The sequence below is a fragment of the Alosa sapidissima genome, chromosome 1 (genome assembly GCF_018492685.1).
Source record: "Alosa sapidissima isolate fAloSap1 chromosome 1, fAloSap1.pri, whole genome shotgun sequence".
Taxonomy (NCBI): domain Eukaryota; kingdom Metazoa; phylum Chordata; class Actinopteri; order Clupeiformes; family Clupeidae; genus Alosa; species Alosa sapidissima.
The window spans coordinates 52,065,998-52,087,708 of NC_055957.1; the positions used below are offsets into that span (position 1 = coordinate 52,065,998).

At 40.3% G+C, this 21,711-nt stretch overlaps 1 protein-coding gene and 1 long non-coding RNA gene across 2 annotated transcripts in view; one reads left to right on the top strand and one right to left on the bottom strand.

The window, feature by feature from the left end:
- On the bottom strand, positions 1-10,401 carry LOC121695029. The gene is made up of 6 exons (XR_006025986.1): positions 10,074-10,401; positions 6,648-6,731; positions 3,912-3,939; positions 1,456-1,519; positions 1,257-1,326; positions 1-662 (listed from the first exon to the last, which is right to left on the bottom strand). It is a non-coding gene; the product is annotated as an uncharacterized LOC121695029 (long non-coding RNA).
- The window catches only part of lyrm4 (LYR motif containing 4), an 18,601-nt gene continuing 6,574 nt past the window's right edge, over positions 9,685-21,711 (top strand). Inside the window, exons 1-2 of the mRNA XM_042075036.1 lie at positions 9,685-9,831; positions 10,411-10,531. Of these exons, the coding sequence (XP_041930970.1) occupies positions 9,716-9,831; positions 10,411-10,531 (237 nt within the window). The 5' untranslated portion in view covers positions 9,685-9,715. The remainder of the gene's footprint in view (positions 9,832-10,410; positions 10,532-21,711) is intronic.

Here is a 21,711-nt window from a genome sequence, read left to right on the forward strand (position 1 = left end):
CAGAATCTCACCATGCCGATGTGGCAGACTTTAATTAGAATATTTTACACTTGGCAGATATAATTTGAATGTGTGATTTCACATGGGCAAATCTGCTGAAGACTGAATAGCATTTATCACATACAAACATACAAACGGGAACATTTGGTCATATGGTCATATTTGTATTTTGGACAGGTAGTAGTGCATTCTGTAACAATATTCATTTTATCAACCAAGGACCTTGAAAATTACAAAAAAAAGATGTTTCAGAGTGCTCTGTTCAAAGGCAGTCTCAACATGTGCAAGAAATCACAATAAAAGCCCATGAAGAAGTGGAGGATTAAAATACTCCTTCTTCATATGTTGTTTCTCTATGGACTATTAGTACCCTTTACACTGTTTATCAGTTGTAGCAAGAAGATATTGGTAGACCTTGATGTCCGCAAATTAAAAATTGTATGCAACAAAAGAAAAAAAGCCCTCCCCTGCTGGGTGCAAGGTTACTGAAATATTGAAAGCCCTGTCACAGTGGACGGCGGATGTCTCTATCTGAAGTGGGGCAGCCAGCTCAGATATTGTGCACCTGCCATCTGCCTGAGAGGAACCCCATGGAACAAGAGGCACTCCCTCAAAAGGATCCTGAGAGAGTTGATAATAGCACTCTCAAAACTGCACAGAACCTTGTGAAAGCAATTGATACACAGAAGAAAAACATGTTTTAAAACATATTATGATATAATTTTATGTTATAACATTACATATATATATATATATATATATATATATATATATATATATATATATATATATATATATAATATAATATAATATAATATAATATAATATAATAATCATGGGTTATAAAATAATGACATATTTAACAATCAAAACAATGCATTGAAGGAGCGTGGAACGTGCCCAGTTGTGTAGGGCTGGAGGAGGAGAAGGCTGCAGCCTGCAGAATGACACGTGGACAGAAGACGAGAGCTGATGATGGATGAGTAGAGCCATAACCTCATCGGGTTCCCAGGAAGCTAAATATCAGTTCTTCCACACACAGATGACTGTGTGTGTATGGGTGGTGACAGTGACCTTCTAGTGGTGACGATGTCATGCTCATGCTTATAGTGCAAACACTCACGCAGAGTTCTTCTACTGGTGAATTTGCTGCACTGCATATTTAAAGAGCCAGAAAGGAGAGAGAGATACATGTGCGTTCATACCCAAGGGTTTGAACAATCAGTCACAAATTATGTAAAAAAATGTTTAACTACCTGAATGTTCTGAATGTTTGGGGGATAGTTGTCTGATGGCCACTGCTGGCCAGAATGAGTGGCACAAGAACTGAGGACACACAGGATGAAATCATCAATGCAAACACATTTAAAGATGACAAACAACCTCTGAGAACGTTTGGCAAGCCTGGATCTAGGATCTAAAGATTTACATCTAATGTTTCAGGAGTGTCTTCACCTCTATCTCCTTCCTCCTCTAAATGTTCTTTCTCCAGCATTTTTCATTCCTGTGGTCCTCTCTGCTAATGAATTATACAATACTCTGTGTAAGAAGGCTTAAGAGTGGTCACTCAGAGAGCCCTGAGGACATAAAAGAAGGGGATAGAAGTATGAATAATACACAGCTATCAGCACTATCAGAGAGGGCGGGGGGGTGTACAGATGGGTGATTCCCAGTATGTGGTGATATTTAATCTCCAGATGATTTGCTTACTCTTATTGTTTTCTAAATTGAGTCACAATAACAACAAAGATCTTGAATGATATATTTAGTGATTCCACTTCATTACTACAGTAGATGTAATGGTCATTCAAAATGATATATTTAGTGATTCCACTTCATTACTACAGTAGATATAATGGTCATTCAAAATTATATATTTAGTGATTCCACTTCATTACTACAGTAGATATAATGGTCATTCAAAATATATATTTTGTAAACACGCTCTTTAGTTATATGCATTTGATCTTATCACCCACAGTGCAAAGTACTCAACTTCCCTTCAAAATAACTGTCTCTATTCAAACAAATAAATGTAGGTGTTACTAGAATTATTTATTAGCATGTTCTTCATTTGTTATGTGGTCCTGAAGTCATCCTCTTTCACCCTGTTAGTATGTACTTTCTTGCCTCCAGAAAAGACTTTAATTCCAAAGGAGACTATTCTCAGGAAGTGAGAGCATTATTTATTTATTTATTTATTTATTAATTTTTCAATTGGAATTCAACTGCAAACTGAGTCAATTACTGTCACTTGCATCCTATGCAAGTTCTTAACATAAGCTTCTACGTCATTTTGAAGGTAAAGAAACTTGTAATAGGAAGAATGATCCATCAATCCAGCCATACCCTACCTGTCTACGGAGAACCAGCCTTGCAACTTCGTTCTCCCCCGATTCAGAGTTTCACCAATTGCTTTATGCCAAATGTGCAATAGCCTATTTGTATGAAATCATGTAATATTACATTGTCTATCTTTGCCGGTTTGTAAACAAATACACATGTACCATGTCTAAGGGGAACCTTACCTGTTGGAGAACCAGCCTTGCAACTTTGCTCTTCCCCGATTCAGAGTTTCACCAATTCACACATTGCTTTATGCCATTTGTGCAATAGCCTATTTGTATGAAATCATGTAATATTATATTGTCTATCTTTGCCAGTTTGTAAACAAATACACATGTAGCCTACCATGTCTAAGGGGAAGGGTGCAAGCATGAGTGATGTTTACCTCAATTGTGTAAAATACAAATACTCCACAACTGTAGGGGGAGCCCAGTAGCAGAAAAAAACACCCAAAACTGCACTGGATACCCTTAAAGTTCCACCCTGATTGATTATGTTATGGAGAAAGTCCAATCAAAACACTTTAAAATCATGTCTGAGATCATTATAAAAGTTAATCTCTAGAAGGATTGTTTTTTAAATGTTGATAATTCAAAGAGTTAGGGCTCAAAATGCCTCACACTGTCAAGCCCAATTCACACCAAAGATTCGCGACGAGATGAGCTGCAACATTTTAAACCAGCAACTTGCTGCAAAATTCTGAAACCTTGCAACTGCGACTAGACATGGTGAACACTTTGCGACTTGACTAGAAATGGTGAACACTTTGCAACTGCCACTAGACATGGTGAACACTTTGCGACTTGACTAGACACGGTGAACACTTTGCGACTTGACTAGACATGGTGAACACTTTGCGACAGCTTGCAACGACGTGCAGCATCTAATTGACACCAGTGCAACTCCTTTCTGCAACGGTTGTGTCTCGTTGTGAATCTTTGGTGTGAATTAGGCCTTAGACTTTACATTAGATTCTATAGATCTCGCAAGGTCTACAAAACACGGTGGAATTTGGAATTAAATTAGAATGTTATGTACATTCCGCCAAAAATATGTAAGGGATCTGGGATCATTTATAGAACGCCTTTTGAATGAAGTTTCAATGCTAGAAGTGACCGAACTACTTGCGGTGTGATATGAAAGACGTAAAGCTGTTGCCATTTCAGTGGTAATTACATGAATATATTTTACCGTAGAACATTGGGAAATCCCATTCAAGTTAATGGAGCGTTCTACAAGCATTGTGAAGAGCAGTGTAATATGTTAATAGTTTGAGTCAATAAGCTTACTAATGTCAACATGTATTCTTTAATAGTTAAACATGTCATAATTCGGATAGAATGCTACAAATATGACAAATATTGATTTTTTTCAAAGGTTATAAAGCTAAGATTTTGCCGCATGCCAGGAATCACCCATCATCCAAAGATGTATAGAACAGGACAGAGGTTCTCAATCTTTTTGGGGCACCCCAAAGGTCAAACCAAAATGCCAAGGGACACTGAATTATGCTTACTGATTATGATGAATATCACACACATTATTTCATTTTCATATGCCCATACCTTTTCTATACATACGGGTGTTCATGAGCTGAGCACAAAAGAAAGGCAAGTTATTATATCCACTGATTGGGACGGGTGATTTTATGCAGTTGCTCAACACTATTTAAAAAAGGTTGTGCATATGACTACCTAAAATCGTTTTTAATTAAGAAGCTTCCACAGATGCATTTAAACCCTTCTAGCATATTTCAAGATTTTGTACAAAAACATTGGGTTCCTCAAAATTCAATGGCATGACAACATCACTTTGCCTCACAGCATACACCTCACCTTAAGGAAAGAATATAGCACTCTGGTTCACTGCGTGTCACACACTTATTATTATTATTATTGGTAATGTGTCTCACATCACAAAGGTATTCAATCTACAACTTTTTCATACACGTGATCATTTTTTTTTTTTAATCAGATGAACTAACAGAACTCTTGATATAATGACAAATTCTAGGCTACAAGAAGAACACTAATGGTAGGTAATAGACATAATATTGTTGAGACTGTGTTATGATATAGGGGGGAAATCCTGAAATTTCAATCGCATTCAGACTACACACACATGCAGTCATTAAACATGGGGTTGGAACATCCCGGCCTTTGATATTGTTGAGATGTCTGATATACTAGTAATAATATACTGGTATTATGTTTGGTGATACATACAGCATATTTAAAGTAGCTTCATTTGTGACTGAACAACAGTAGGCAATTCATTCCTGAATCACTGGACAATGTTTAAGCATTTTTTTACTCACAAAAAAAAAGCCACAGATGGCTGTGAATCACCCATCCTATAAACAATTACACATTTCATTTTGGATATTAAACAGTACAGATGAAGTTGAATATTTTTGGAGCTGCCTATCGAAGATAGTGATTCAGTCATTTCGTTCAGCACATACCAACATTCAGCTCAAAATTCAACAGCAGCAGCTATTTTTTTGGTGCTTTCACATTCATCAGCATGTCTTCATTATTTGCACTTTGTTTTGAAATACCCCCATGCCAAATATACAGCAGAATGTCTCCAAGTTAATGGCAGGAAAAACCAAACCTAAAGCTGTCAGTATTGAATGGTATGGTGGTGAAATAGTGGTGTTTTTTAACACTCTGCATGCATGGTTCAGGAAGAAATATCATAAATCTAACTGTCACCAATTTAATGGGCACCAGAGATGTCATCCCTGGGATCCTCCAAGAGGTATCCCAGCAGCAGAAGTCAAGAGGCCCCCAGTTTGCCCTGTGCATTGTCTTAGACAGAGTAAACATTTGGCTTTTTCTCCAGTGAGCGAGCGGGACCTAGTCACAGCTCATTACTTACCCCCTGCCCAGTGCTGGCAGCGTGGAGAGGAAGGAGAGAAGGAAAGGGGGTGGGGGCATGAGAGCGTGGGTGGAGTGGAAGGGAGGGCTGGAGAGGGTGGGGGCATGAGAGCGTGGGTGGAGTGGAAGGGAGTGCTTGGAGGGGGTGGTAGTGGAGCCGCGCCGACCTTGAGCTCATGCTGCCAATCTGCGCATCCTAAAATACCACAATCTGTCTTTGCTTTGGACGGTCAGCCCCCATCTGTGTGAAACTGTCCCGTCTTGTTAGCAGCGAAACACATTGCAGCCTGGTGGAGTGCAGGGATAAGACGTTGCTCATATGCAGTAATATCCTGTGTACTGGTTTGCCTATCTGAGTAACAAAATGCTTACACATTTCAGCACATTTAGGATATAAAACCAAGATTGTACACAATTACTAAAATGATTAATCTATTTGACTAAATATTTTCATGAACTCTATATAGATTATCAATAAGAGAGTGCTTATAATGGCAATCCGAGCTCCACAGAACCTTGTGCAATCAATTCTGACTCACAAAAAAACATGCTTTCATCAATAGTATAAGACTGAGCATTTGCTTCAGCCTTCATGCACATCAGCTAATTTCCTTGCTAATACAAGGCTGGAAATGGCTGCTAAGAAGCACCCGACAAAACAAATATTTATCCTGGGCTTAACAGGCACTGGGGCATGTGGTAATGGAAGGGGGGTTGTGCAGAGGAACTGAGGAGGTTGAGCTGGTGGGTCTGTCCATATCCCTCCTGCATCGCAGGCTGTCCCTGGACAAAAACTAGGCCCAATGGAATACAAACAAGAGTGAGCCATCTCCTATCGGCATCTGTTAACACTGTCAAACAAAGGCAAGAACTGAATTTTATGAGTAAATAAAAGGCAAGTACTTTTTAGCTAAAAAATAGTGACTGAGACCGAGAACAGGGAAATGGCTGAACACGCTTCAAGCAAACTACACTTAAAAACTGGTGCTGCTTCAATGCTTTGACAAGAGGTCCTTAAGACAGACACTAGGCAGGCAAAGCCTGTGCCCTCCTGTGCTCCTTTCCCCTCCCTCTCCTCCTCTTTACCCCTGGGTACAAAACTGTGATGCTAGGGTGTGTGTGTGTGTGTGTGTGTGTGTGTGTGTGTGTGTGTGTGTGTGTGTGTGATTAACACTGGGTCCCATATGTTTCAGAAGAATGCTGGGGCACACCCAAGGGAGTCCTGCTGTCAGCCACTGTCAGATATGGGCCAAAAGCATACACTATACTCCCCTTAATGAGGGATAGCAGTTACAATTGCCTCAACTCTCTCTCTCACTTTCTCTCTTTCTCTCTCTCTCAACAGCTTTCAATCAGCCAATCCATCAATGGGACCTACCTTACAGATATTATTTCATCAATAATTGTCTTGTCTCCTACCTGAAATCCTAGCCCAACACTGCTACACAACCCATCCTCAGTTTCAGTTTCCAAGTGTTCCGATCCACTATCCTCCCAGCATGCCTTAAATCATGAGAATTAATGACGGTTATTAGGAGCAAATAATAACACTGCCAATTATCGAAACAACCTAGTCATCATTACAACATCACTGACACTAGAGATTTGCATAAATTGCTCATAAATGTCTCTTGGGAAAAAATGCTATGGACTCATATCCATGTGTGACACTTACAGTTAGTCACTAAAAATCAAACATGACTAAACAGCACAGCAACCATGTAAAGTTGGGTTAAGGCATATCTCAAAGCATGGCTGTGAATACAGACTGATCCACAATTATCTCTTAATGTTTGATATTGTGTGATGGAGTAGGCTACATTTTCCTTGATGTTTCTAGTGTAAATCCAACTCAATCAGTCTAACAAAAAAGAAAAAAAAAACAGAAATTGTTTATTGACAAAGATAGGTAAGATAAGATTCCTGAATTTCCCCTTGGGGATCAATAAAGTATCTATCTATCTATCTATCTATAGGGCCGATTGTATGTAAAACACTACATAATGCTCTGTTGAACTCCTGCAAAATACTCCCATCTGGTGGCAGAAAATGAAACATGTAAAGGATGCTGCAAGAAATTCTCTCTGCAGTAGAAGCTACCGGTACTTCAGTTATGGCTTGGGCCTATCTGTAAGCTAAAGGCTGACAGACTCTTAATGCCCAGACGCCAGCAGTGTGAGCACGTTCAGTTCCTCACATGAATTTTAACATCATTATGAGACCTGAGGGGTTTTGTCAAACCAAATTTGAATCCATATTCAGCAAAGACGGTTCTTTAGAAGTTTCAGATTTGACCTATGTGGTTTCATAATAGCATATTTAATTATTATGACCGCCGTGCATGCCAAGTTTTGTGAACTTTCGTTCATGGGGGGCCTTACAATAAAATGATTTATGTGTACATTTAGTGACCGTACACCAACAAGGATTCCTGGGACACTGAAAGACCGGGGTACACGAAACTTGGTGGGCATGTAACCCCACATGGATAGCATGGAACCATCGTTTTTCGTTTTGATCTGTAGCCCCCCCGCTGGACTGGACCCCCCGAAAGGAGGGTAGGGCAGACACAGTTTTTTGTGAATATCTGAGAACCGTGGGGCCTAGGATGACAATTTTTTTCTGTATGTTTGCCTCCAGGAGTCATGTTAACCCATTCCATGTGCACACATGTGCATAAACAGATACACACGCACACACATACATTCACAGTAATCATACGTATGACACATACTCACACAGTAGACATATGTACGCATGCATGCACATGCACATGCACAAACACACATACGCAGACAAACACACAAGCACGCACACACACACACACACACACACACACCCACACACATAAACATAAACGTGTGCACGCACACATGCACACAATTCAAGAATTTCTCAGAATTATGAACAGGCAAGATGGGGGTGGGGTTGTATAAAATGAATTTTACATGTGAAATCTATGAACTAATCGTGTTTTGGTACTTGTTGTCTAGCAGATACCAGTGAGAATTGAGTGTGGATAATGCAATTTAGTGAGACAGTTAGAATCATATAGGCCTTTCAGCGTGATTTATTTTTGTGGAAAAAATGTGCTGGACTGGGCGGCGGTCATATTTTGTACCGCTCTGCGGTACATCTAGTTAACAATTAATTAATTGCAGCAAATTCAAGTTGCATGAGAAGCCATTTGGCTGCAGAAATGTGAAATGTGTGGATTCCTAGAGTGTCTGTTCACATATAGGCCTAATCCATAGGCCTATGCTCCATAGCTCGATAGCCAACATGCTCAGAAGGGGTGACTTTCAAAACAGCAGTAGGCTACAGGAAGGAAATATCACACCATCCCAGAAGTCATTTGTCCCCAGGGCCAATGAACTGTTCAATGCTTCACTTAAGGAAAGAGGAGAGATAGACTTCTCTGCATAGTCTGTCTGCCTCTTCACCCCCTCCATGTTTGGATACTGTCTGTCCACTAGCCACTTTTTACCACTGTCTGTCTGCCTCACTGTTTGCGTGCTATATTAGCACATTAGCACATATGCATAACCCCTCCCTCTATGCCACAGTCGAACTGTGGCCACACTTATACCTTTTCTTAAAATAGTTATATATATAGATATATAGACTTTATTCTTGCACTGTTGGACTTACTCATTTGCACTATCACCATGACATTCACTCACACAGAGCACCTTACCTTACCTTACTATGCACAGAGAATCACAGGCTCAGTCCCTGCCTCAGTCATTGCGAGCGCTTCTTGATTGATTAATCACCACTATGTGGATACTGTTTTTAGAATTGATTTAGATTAAGTGTTAGTTAGTATAATTTGTATTTTAGTATATTCTTTATCTTCTACTGTCCTTATTGCTTAGTTGTGTTTTTTATATTATATACTTTTAATTACTTTTTCTGCTGTTAGTGAATGTGTTTGTGTTGTCTGTATGCTACTGAGACCTTGAATTTCCCCTGGGGATCAATAAAGTAGGCTATCTATCTATCTTACACCACTGAAGAATAGGATAGGCTACTCAAAATGCATGCAGTTTCCCCTTTGTGTGAATCTGTGTCTGAAACCTAGGCCTATGATCACCTCTTCAGGAGAATGTTGAGAATGAGTTCACCGGGTGGACTGGATTAAACACATAAATCAGAGTGTAGGCCTGCGTGTGGCAAACTGATTTTAAAACAGTATGTCCTTTTCTTTGTCTTTATTCTCAGTCTCATTAGCCCACATGATAAAAAACTGACGATACATCCATGTCAGCATAAACAGACATAACGGTGGCTGTTTTTTTTTTCCTGAAGGATATTAGCCTAGGCTATATCTTCTGTCTATTTTCAACCACGGTGCTATTCTCTTGGTAAGGCCTAGACTAGAATAGTTTAAAGCCGAAGCAACACGCTGATTTCACAAGTATGGATAGTCTAACAAAGTTTGATGACGGCTACATTGTCTCACACAGGCAATAATCTAACTTCCTATGTCATTGCATTGGGGTCCTCTTGTAAACATGGCGTCGTCCAGTAAGGCACAGGTTCTCTCCCTCTATCGGATGCTAATAAGGGAAAGCAAAAAATTCCCCTCTTACAACTACAGGTAAGATGAAGGTTATCAAATCACTAAAGCAATTGTGATTAATCTATGATATATTGACGACGTATTTGCGGGCGTGATGGCTAAACTAGCAACGTTAGCTAAGTAGGCGACCTAGTGTGAGCTGTTAGTGTTAATGTCAGCACTAACTGGCTTCTTCGCTGTCTAATGTCTACCTTACGAGCTTTATGGGTATAATGCCCTTGTTAAAGTCAGTTATCTAAGCAGTAACTGAGATCACTTACAAAAGTAATGCTGCTAGAAACAGTAACTGGTCGTTGTGGCCGCGGCTAACATGGTCAGAACAAGAAAACATGCGTCGATTCTGTTTATAGCGTAGCCTACCATTAGTATTCACTGACTTATGTAGCAGCAAGCACTAGGCTATCATGGAAGTTATTTAACATGTTTCGAGCCCATTTTGTAACATGTTATATGCCTGCGTTGTTAGCTTGGTGATATTAATCAACGAAACTTCTAAAAACGTAGTTATCGGAAACATAAATGTGATTAGAGTCGTTCATGTACATTATTTGTTGTTATTACAAACACCTCATTAATAATGATTATTTGAACACCTAGGACTTATGCACTTCGCAGAGTGAAAGATGGCTTTAGAGAGAACCTTGCCGTGGACAACCCTAAAACGCTGGATGGGCTTTTAAACCAGGCTAGAGAGAGTCTTGCAGTTATAAAGAGACAGGTAAGGAAGTTAAATAAATACTTCTCATATTAAATGTTAGGTTATTGGGTTTGTTTTGTAGCATCTGTTTTTCATTGACACACAAACACCAGTAACACCAGCTCTAGGCATTTTTAATTTGTTTAGATAATCCGTGTTCTAGTGATAAGTGATATGACAACTCCTGGACAATTCCATTTCCTACACTATTTGAACTTTCTGACACTAAATAGGATTCATGCATACCGGATATGTAACCCACCTCTTGTAACATACACCTCAGGTGGTTTTAAACACCACTATTCTCTACATCTGAATAAATCCATTTATCATGTATACAGACCTTACTGTTCTGTAACTGATCCTAGGCAGATGGGTCAGGCTCTTGAGTCGTGGATCTGCTCGCGGTTTCTTCCTATATGTATCTCCAATTCGTTTTTCCTCGCCCCTGTTACCCATGGGCCTTCTTTTCTTTTCTCTGATTGTCTAACATTTGTAAAGCGCCATGTGTAATGTTTTGGCGCTCTATCAGTGAAATTAAATTCAATTCTTGGTTCATGCACAGGAATTTCTGTCCCGTCAGTCAGGTATTGCATGGACAAAAAAATTACAACAATGTATAGTGGTGTGCATTTATAAGTTTAGGCACCCATGCTAAAGTTGACTAAAAAGAGGAATAAAAATCATCTTTTCGAAATTGGTCTTAAAGGTTGGATTTTTCCTAATTTTTTAAATTAAGGCATTAAGGATACCAATTTTTTTGTGAATGAATCATGTATCATAAATAAATAAATGTTATTCCTTAAAATACAGGGGGCATAAGTAAGGAAACCCTTATGTTAAATTCCCATAGAGGCAGGCAGATATTTATTTTTAAAGGACAGTTATTTCATGGATCCAGGATACTATGCATCCTGATAACTTTATCTTGGCCTTTGGAATTAAAATAGTCCCATATCATAACATCCCTTCACCATACCTAGAGATATCATGCTTTTATTTCAGTTAACCTAATAGCTGGTTTGATTTTGCATTGAGCTTTTAGGCTAACTGAATAAAACCATGATATCTCTAGGTATGGCGAAGGGTATGTTATGATGTGGGGCTATTTTAATTCCAAAGGCCAAGGGAACTGTACATTTTTGTCATTGTTGATCTTTTAGAGTGAATGCATTATCATACTGCATTGGTCTTACTGATTTAGAATAGATGCTGTAGCACTAACTAAAGTTGTGGCAAATTGTTGATACACTTCCACAAAAGAACAACTCTCAATTTTTTTTCTGAAATATTTGAAGAATCTGACTTTCATCATTGTTTATTCTATGTTTAATGCAAATCAGACTTCGCTTTTGACTCTTCATTTAACAGAATAGGAGCAATGATTATGGTACCCTTTACCTTATAAGTGAGTCGACAGGTAATTTTGAACTGGACTCTCGACTCATATGCCCCTCCCCCACCGTCGGGCCAAAGCTGGGGGAATTGCGGCTTCCCCGTTATCACTTCTGGTGCTTGGCCACAGGGCTTCCTCAGGGCTATAGTCCGCGGGTTTCTGGCCTCACCTTCACCCTTTGGCCAACCTGTACTTAGTGGTGCTTGAGACAGTGTCAAGGTAGAAAAGCGGGATTAACTGAGTCAGATAGTGGCAATTCAGTGCCAATTCAAGATACTAGTCACTTCCCTTGCTTGATCTGAGCTTTACGTTAATGTTGAGTTCATTCAGCATGATGCGAGCTTCTGGATACTCGAGATTAATGTTGAGGCAGAATTGTGGGCGGGATTTAATACAATAGAAAGTCCAATAGTTTATCTTCTTTTTTTTAGGGGTACTTAAAAATCTGTGGCCATTTTAGAATATCTTTGTGAAATAAACAACAAATAATCTCTTTTCAAACGTTCTTTGCTTTGTTTTAGTGCATACCAAAGCGTGCACTGCTATATATTTGAAAACTGCTTTGAATTTCATCCCTTTTAAAGGAGAATTCCGGTGTGATATTGACCTAAAGTGTATCGAAACATGATACCGAGTGTGAACGTATGTCTCATAGCCCATCTCGGCTTGTCCCCTGCACTCCAAAATCTGGCGCTAGTTAGCCGATGCTACCAACATCTTTTTCAATAGTGGTGCTTCGGCATCGGGCTAGCCATGCAAATAAATCACTGTTTTACACCCATTTACGAGGCTCAATGTATCTCCACACTTCATTGGTAGACTTCCGAGGGCCCTGACATTTAAAACGAGACATTGAGAACTTTGAAAAAGCACTGGTAGTTTACTTACAAGACGATTTATACAGACAGTATCTTCACGAAGTTTAGCGTTTGCAGCCATCTTGAATTTAGTCACGATAAGTCGAGCAACGAGTAAGAATGAACAGCTATGATAAGGGATCAGATTCCAAAAATAATTCAGTGGAAATGCATGGATTCCAGTTGCAGCTACTGGAAGAAACTGGAATCCATGCATTTCCACTGAATTATTTTTGGAATCTGATCCCTTATCATACCTGTTCATTCTTACTCTTTGCTCGACTTATCGTGACTAAATTCAAGATGGCTGCAAACGTTAAACTTCGTGAAGATACTGTCTGTATAAATCGTCTTGTAAGTAAACTACCAGTGCTTTTTCAAAGTTCTCAATGTCTCGTTTTAAATGTCAGGGCCCTAGGAAGTCTACCAATGAAGTGTGGAGATACATTGAGCCTCGTAAATGGGTGTAAAACAGTGATTTATTTGCATGGCTAGCCCGATGCCGAAGCACCACTACTGAAAAAGTTGTTGGTAGCATCGGCTAACTAGCGCCAGATTTTGGAGTGCAGGGGACAAGTCGAGATGGGCTATGAGACATACGTTCACACTCGGTATCATGTTTCGATACACTTTAGGTCAATATCACACCGGAATTCTCCTTTAAGGAAGAATTGGTCTTTCAGGCCCCGTCCACATGGAGACGCTTTTTGGGTTAAACGCACCGGTTTTGCTTCGTCTTGGCGATCGTCCAAACGAATCCTGTAAATGCACTGCCCGAAACCGCACTTTTTTTGAAACCTGGTCCCAGGGTGGAAAAATCTGAAACCGTAGCCCTTGTGAGTTCGTTTGGACGGCGAAACCGCATACTTGCGTATTGATGATGTCTTCGCCACACCTCCGCTGCCTTGGACTTGACACTTATAGTAGGTATTGCCTAACAATACTAGTTTTCATACATGACATTACGATTAGACTCAGTAGGATAAATATCACAACTGGTGCTGCGCAGCGCCATGACTTGGTGGACTGAACAGTAGGCCTTTTCACACTGCCAAAATCGCCGTGATTTTATGTACCAGAATCGCGGAACGACTGTCCCTTTCACATAGACCGAGGCGGAACGGCGGGACAAAGTGTCTCGCCAAATTTACTAAGCCCCCTAGACATTTTGCCGAGTTTTTTCGTTCCGGCACCAGTGTGAATGGGTCAAGGCGGAAAGGGGAATCTGGGCGGGCATTTAGATGCTATGTCCAGCCCACCACAGGAGATTGCAAATAAATCTAACTGATCAAAAGCAGCAATAGCAGAGACAGCACATTATGTAAATCTTTAAATTCACAAAGTCTCCAGTCATTTAATGCCTGCTAGAGTTGACTGTAGCTCGGTTGCCATAATAGGCTATCCTAAAATCCAGCGATAAAACAAAGCATGAACTCATGAGCGTCTGTCTGCCCTATATACGTATATCCTCTGATTGTAATGCTTACAGATATCTAGGCGATATTTGTAACATTTATTTTGCATTTGCCCTGTTATAAAATCATGTAGGCCTACTGAACAATTTAAACACATTGTGAACCCCAAAGTTGGAGACATGCATATAGACATTGCTGTAAATTTAAAAACGGATTAATCTGGAATGGCTAACTGTACAGGTGAATGCTTTACACCTTTGTGTTCGGTAAGGTCTGCTGTTTATTCTGATATATGGTTTGTCATGTGTTGAGGGAAAGTTCGCGAAGTATTCCACCAAGATGAATGGGTAGGGAGACGGCGCAGAAAATATTAAATTAAAGTTAATTTTCTCGCGAACCGTTTACCACAACAACTAACCGCTAACATTGTTTAAAAGCTGAGAAAAAGCTCTTTCGTGTGTGATGCATGTGATGTCTGTGATGAATAGGCTACTTCGCAAGTAGTTCAGCAAATTTGGGTGGGACAGAAATACCTTTACATAGCAGCAGCTCTGGCCATATCGGCTCTGGCTCACATGATGTGCTTTAAATGCATTATCGCTTCACTACATGCGAACAAGAAAGAAAAGAAAAAAGAAACCAATGAGCTTATGTCGCGATTTCCGATAGGCCTAGGCCTAGAGAAAAGACAGCTATGGTAGGTAACCTAACAATTAGGATTTGCTTAGCCTACACTGCTGTTTGGTTGTCCCAAACTTTGAGACGATCCATAGGCCTACTCGCATTAACTTATCAACCCGAACTGCGATGTTCCAAACAGAGTGACTGTAGGATGCAATGCCTAATAATTAAATAAATAGTGCGCCTATTGTTAAACACCTGAAAAATAGCATATTAAGCTGCTGTTTTCTTTTCATGACGAGCACTATGCTTGAATGATGTATGACTGAATGAAACGTTGCGTTTGTAAGCGCCAGAACTGTCTTATCACGTCGTGTGACAAAGTTTACACCAATCATCATCTTCATGTATACTTATGTTGAGATGTCCATTCTCTTTGCCCTAGGCTATCATTTGTGCGCGAAGCATGTTTCAATTAAGACAGTACACAAGCTATTTTTATTGTTGTAATATTGAATGATTTCATGAATAAAGCGTTGAAAAATTGTACGCACAGTGCGTACAGGATTACGGCTGGCGGCGCCACTGACCAAGGCCACTAGCCTGTGAACCTCTGATTTTCAATGGGGAATCACGGCCAACGCAGGGGGCAACTCTTCTCTTCTATTTCCCTTTCAAATTACTTTTTATTGTCTGAAGACATCAATCGCAAGAATCTAACATTCTAAGCAACAGCAAAGCAACTTCACTTGCATTTGTAGGGTAGGCTACTACAAATGCAAGCTAACCAAACTGCAGTCGGTTCTCCCGCCATGGTTTTGGAAATCACACACCTGCTGCATCTGAAGGCCCACGCATAATACGTTAGACCGGCACATCCGGGAACTTGACTCGTGACAAACGTTCCCGCCCCTTTCGGGGGGAAAACAAACAACCCCTCTCATTAACTCCAACGCAAATTAGGGTCAATAAACGTAATTCGTACAGAAATCGCAGGAGTAAATAATAACAAAAAAATACCACAAATCAATATGACCACTCAATACATAACCACTTTGCCGGTCGTTGACCGTGAAAGATACCTACAAAAGCTTAATTCAATTAATATAAAAACATGTCCCTTCAGTCTCCCGAGTACGAAGTGGTGCAACAACCCCACTCAGTGACCATAAGTGTCATACGGTCTTCTCTTCTTATGGCTTGTAGCCATAATTTTCTTCTGTCAGGATTTTTTTGAGGACATGGTAGGCAAAAGAAACTCAGGGAGGGGTTCTTAGCTGTGTGGTTGGTACATGTCTACCGGTTCACTCTGGCTTGTTCTGAGGGAATGTTTTCCCCTCAAAAGGGGCATGGCGCAAACAACCTGCTCTGTGTGACGCGGGTCCAGTTGTAAGTATAAGGACTATCACTCTACACGCCCCCTGTTGCACGTCACATTTTAATTTGCTAGCTGATCCTGCCTCCCCAAATGCCGCATCATGTGAACAGATAAGCAGGCCAGCAAATTTTCACCTTGCTTTCAGACACTTTGCGGCAAAAAGACGTCTCCTCTTCCCGCAAATTTAGCGTAATCTCTGTGTGAAAAGACCTAGTGACGCGAGAGAACTAGTCAGAAGTTATTAGGGAAGTGCGGTGTAAGTTTAAATTAATTTGTGCGTAGTGCCGGTGTCATTCATTTATTTTACATGTCTTACAACATAAATAAATGCATTCATAGTCTAGTGAAGTCAGATATGAACATACAAAGACCCTTAGAATCATGTTAAGCCTATGGTAAATGCGCACTAAATGCGAATGCGCGATATGATGCAGGCAAAAGTATCGACTGTTACTAACGAAGGTATTATAGCAATATTATAAATGTGCCGACGGAATAGCCTACAACTTGGGTAGGCCTAGCGTTTAGTAGCCTATGCACTTGCGGTGATAGCCAAAACTAATGTGAATCGTGGACTATCCTACAACCAAAGAAAGTAAAGGAGATTATTTGTACCTGCGTTAGCCGAATAAAGGACGGGACTGCACCCTTCACAAACCATAAAAATGAAGTTTATTAGTTTTACAGTTGACTACAGTTGACAGTTCACCGTCAGTCCACACAAACAATTCAGTTTTTTTGTACTAGACATTTTCATCGTAGCCTATTCTGTCTGTTTGTATAGCCACAGCGTGCAAGCTTTGGTCAATTTCTGTAAAGAAACAGTGCCACCTATAGGCCTGGGATATGAAGTAACGTGTTGGGTGGATCCGTTTGAACGCAAATGTTCTTGATACAGTTTCAGGGAAGACGGAGGAAAAAAAGATCGGTTTGGTACGTGTGGACTAGGCCTCAGTCTAATCTGTAAGGGTACCAATACATTTAGCTATGACGGTATCTTTTACCACATCAGACTATCTAAAATATTTTCTAGTAGACTAGGATAACAGCAGTGCACTGAGTCTCAAACTGTGGTCTAATAGCCCACATGCTTAGCTTTATTTTATTGTAAATTTGATAGCAATATTAACATTCTGGATACCCAGTCCACTAGCCTTGTACCATCTCTATTGAGAAACAGCTCATGCCAGTGAGGCCACGTTAGTCTATCTAGAGTATTTATTTTTGGTCAGTACTATACGGCAGATTTATAGACACTCAAAAGACTCTTCCTGCATTCTTTGGGTGCATTTTTCAGGTAGGCACAGAGTTAAGCTTAGGTACTGTGTATTCCCCAGATCTAGTGTCTGGTTTCTACGGTTACCCAGTCTAATGACCCCCCCCCCCCCTTCACACACCCAAGATTAATGGCTCTCAGCCTCTTCAAAGGACTAGCTGTTCCCAGGCACTGTTTCCTCTGTCCTCTAATTAGGCTAAACCTCATCCGATGGGAACAATGTGCATTATTTCCCATTTTTATTCATGCTACTCATTAATAGGCTAATCAATGGCAAAGCCTCTGGCTTTAAGCCGATTAAACATGCTTGGGTTATATTATCACAAGATTTAGTTTCAGTTCAGTGCAAGAGTTTCTTGCATTTTCTATTCTTGTTAATGTAAAGCAGCTTGATTAGCCTCTGATAATTCCACTAAGTCCTGCTCACATCTTGTAGACATTTTTTTTTATGTTGAACTTTGCCTCTTGCCTGACTTGTGCCACATGCTCTCTGCTAAGTAGCTTCTAGATGCCACTATGGAGGATCATAGAGTATGCATTTTATTGGCCTTGAAACTGTACTAGTCCAGTTCAGTCATCATCAGCACTTTACAGTTCTACCATTTGTTTTATTGTTACACATTCAATTGAGTCTTAACTCGACCTACCTCAACCTTTAGTTTACAGGTCATTTGTGTGTCTTGTCTAACTACCAGTTTAGTGAAAGATTATACATTTGCCTTTGGTGCCACCTTATGGACATTATTAGTATTGCATTAGTGTCATCTTGGCAATACATGGCAAGTGAATGTATACTGAATGCATATGCATGCAGGACACATATAATATGCATTGTTAAAATAGCTAGCTTGGTACATCTCAAAGTTACAGTGTAGGTTTAAACATGAAAAGACCAGTGGTCCTTCTGTCAAGTTGTGTTTATGTGTAGTGGGTGGAGGGGGCAATTGATTGCTTAGAGACAGCACACACCTAGCCGATGGTCAGACGTTTGGGTATGTCAAACCGGTGAGCAAGAGTAGTGTGAAAATGGCAAGTTAGCGCTGCTTTGATTATCCCAAGTTTTATATTGTACAAGTGCAGAATGTACACTACAGTTCAAAAGTTTGGGGTCCCTTAGAAATGTCCTTATTTTTGAAAGAAAAGCACTGTTTTTCAGTGAAGATAACATTAAATTAATCAGAAATACAGTCTAGACATTGTTAATGTGGTAAATTACTATTCTAGGTGGAAATGGCTAATTTTATTGGAACATTTGATGATTAGAAAACCCTCGTGCAATTATATAAGCACAGCTGAAAACTGTTGTGCTGATTAGAGAAGCTATAAAATTGGCCTTCCTTTGAGCTAGTTGAGTATCTGGAACATCAGTCAAGTCAGTGTCAGGATCTGTCTGGATGGAATGACTTTGTGCCACCCTGGTGGCAACTTTGTGTAGTGTCCTGTGTGCTGTGTTGCCTGGTTCCCCATGTGCTTTGTGTTACCTGCCTGTCACCTGTCTTTGTCTCCACCCCATCTCCTTATTTGGTCTGTGCTTCCTGTCTTGTTAGTTTTTCCTACGTTTCTGCTTCCTCACCTGTTCCCTGTTATTGTCTCGTTGGTTTTGTCCAGTCCTCTGTCTTTCTGTTAATTGGTATGTGTATTTCTACCCTCCTGTTTCTCTGTTCCTTGTCGGATTGTCTCTCTGTTTACACTGTTGAAGTCCTGCCGGTTAGTTAATAAAGTGAGTTTTTCTAATTTCTGCCTGGAGGAGTCTTGCACTTGGGTCCTATCCGTCAACCCTGACAGTCAGTTTATTTGTATAGCACATTTCATATGCCATACATAGACACAATGTGCTTTGAGTGGAGAATTGTCATTAAATTTTCTAAAATAAACAAACACACTTAGCAAAAGAAAAGAAAAAAACAAAAAATACCTAAATTCCAGAGGTAGGCTATTCCAGAGGATTGGGGCACAGTAACTAAAGGCACCATGTGCTGCATTACTGTTTACTCTGGGGGTCGTGAGGAGACATTTACTGGAGGACCTTAAAGAAGCCCTTCTTTAGCAAATTTTAGCAAAACCTACCTTAATTATGCAGATTGAGAGTCGTTCTGATGGTTCTACAACACTTTTTGGGTCGTTTGGTGGGTGGACCAAACGACCCTTCTCCGCGGAAAAAACGAATATGCAACTTTCTGGTCACGGTCCGAACAAATCCGGATGTGACTCAGCGGAAGTATCCAATCGCGCCTCGAAAATGTAGTTAGATTGTAGTTTCTAAGAAGACTGCAAAACGGACTCTGACTTGGCTTTGTTGTTGTTGAAATTGTAAGTAGCCTACCCTTGGGTGAACTTCGTTTTTGTAATGTGGTTTGATAGTCTCTTGAACAATGTGTTTGCTCGACCATTTTATTGTGAGCCTTGTATGTGTTTAGCTTGGTTTCTTGATGGCTAGCTCGTTAGCTAGTGGGGGTTTAGCGTAGCAGTCACTTGCTACTGAAGCTGCAGGGGGAGCTATGTCGTGAAAAATGCGAGCCCAAATCAGGCGCAAACCCAGAAACAGCGAAGGAATAACCAGACCTGCATAGGGCTTCTTTAAGTAACGGGTTGGATCATAAAAAGAGATCATATCGGAAATATAGGCTGGGGCAAGGCCGCTTAATGATTTAAAGACAAGAAGGAGCATTTTGAACTCCATTATTTGTTTAAATGGGAGCCAGTGAAGTGATTTAAGAATAGGGATGATATGATTGAATTTAGATGTTCTAGTAAGTACTCTAGCATCTGCATTTTGGATAAGTTGAAGTTTGTTTTTTTAGACCAGCACAGAATGCTTTACATTATTCTAAATGACTGGAGATAAATGCGTGTACTCATTTTTCAGAATCCTGTAAAGACAGGAGGCCACAGACCACAGAAAGGTTAGAGCAGAGAGGGTTAAAGCGGAGCGAGAGGCGCAAACGTTCGACAATTTCCGCGTTCGATTATTGCAAGGGGGAGGGGGGGAAATCCCCCCCGAGTAAACCCTCGCTGCACTAATGTCAATGGAGATTCCAGTTGCTGCTATTGGAAGAAACTGGAATCCATGCATTTCCACAGAATTATTTTTGGAATCTGATCCCTTATCATACCTGTTCATTCTTACTCTTCGCTCAACTTATCGTGACTAAATTCAAGATGGCTGCAAACGCTAAACTCCGTGAAGATACTGTCTGTATAAATCGTCTTGTAAGTAAACTACCAATGCTTTTTCAAAGTTCTCAATGTCTCGTTTTAAATGTCAGGGCCCTCGGAAGTCTACCAATGAAGTGTGGAGATACACTGAGCCTCGTAAATGGTGTAAAACAGTGATTTATTTGCATGGCTAGCCCGATGCCGAAGCACCACCGTTGAAAAAGCTGTTGGTAGCATCGGCTAACTAGCGCCAGATTTTGGAGTGCAGGGGACAAGCCGAGATGGCCGATGAGACATACGTTCACACTCGGTATCATGTTTCAACACACTTTAGGTCAATATCACACCGGAATTCTCCTTTAAAGGTGCCATGTGTAATGTCCGCCAAAAAAATCAATTCATACTCCACATTCCATAAAAGATGGGGACAGTATACCTCCAGAAAGTGAGTTGGTCTACCCTAGAGTAACAACTGAGAAACGTGTATTGCAGTTTGGCTGGCGGTTATGTTGCCCGCATACCGCCTCCCATGGCCGAAACTAGTATTATGACACCTGTCGGGCTGTGGCTAGTAATTTAGCATGCTAATTCAGGTTGATTATATCTGCAGCACTATACCTTGTCATTTTTTAATGACCATCGCCCTTATTTCTTCTCGTTCTTTTGATGTGTGTAGCTAATTTTTTGGATATTTCTACCTCAATTCTTACACATGGCACCTTTAAGCAGTCGCATGAAATAAGGAGACTACAGACAATTCGGTTTTCAATTCAACTGTTAAACTAATAAAGATCATTTTCAAGGTATGTGACTGCTATGTGAAATTTCAAATGCTTAGCCTACGCATTGCATTAGGTCTGAGCACCACTGGAGAAAACATTAACATGCAGTAAGCAAATGTTTAACCAAGTTAAGCTAACGTGTGCTTCTAACTTAGCCACAAAAGGCTGATAGGCTACATTGTGCAAATAAATCATGACAGGGGAAAGAAAAAAAACATTTTAATATGATAAATATATGGTTTAGTTTGTTTTGACAAGCAGCGTGTCAAGTCGAGTGCCATGGCTGAGTTGAGAGGTGGGGCTATGTCGTCATAAAATTG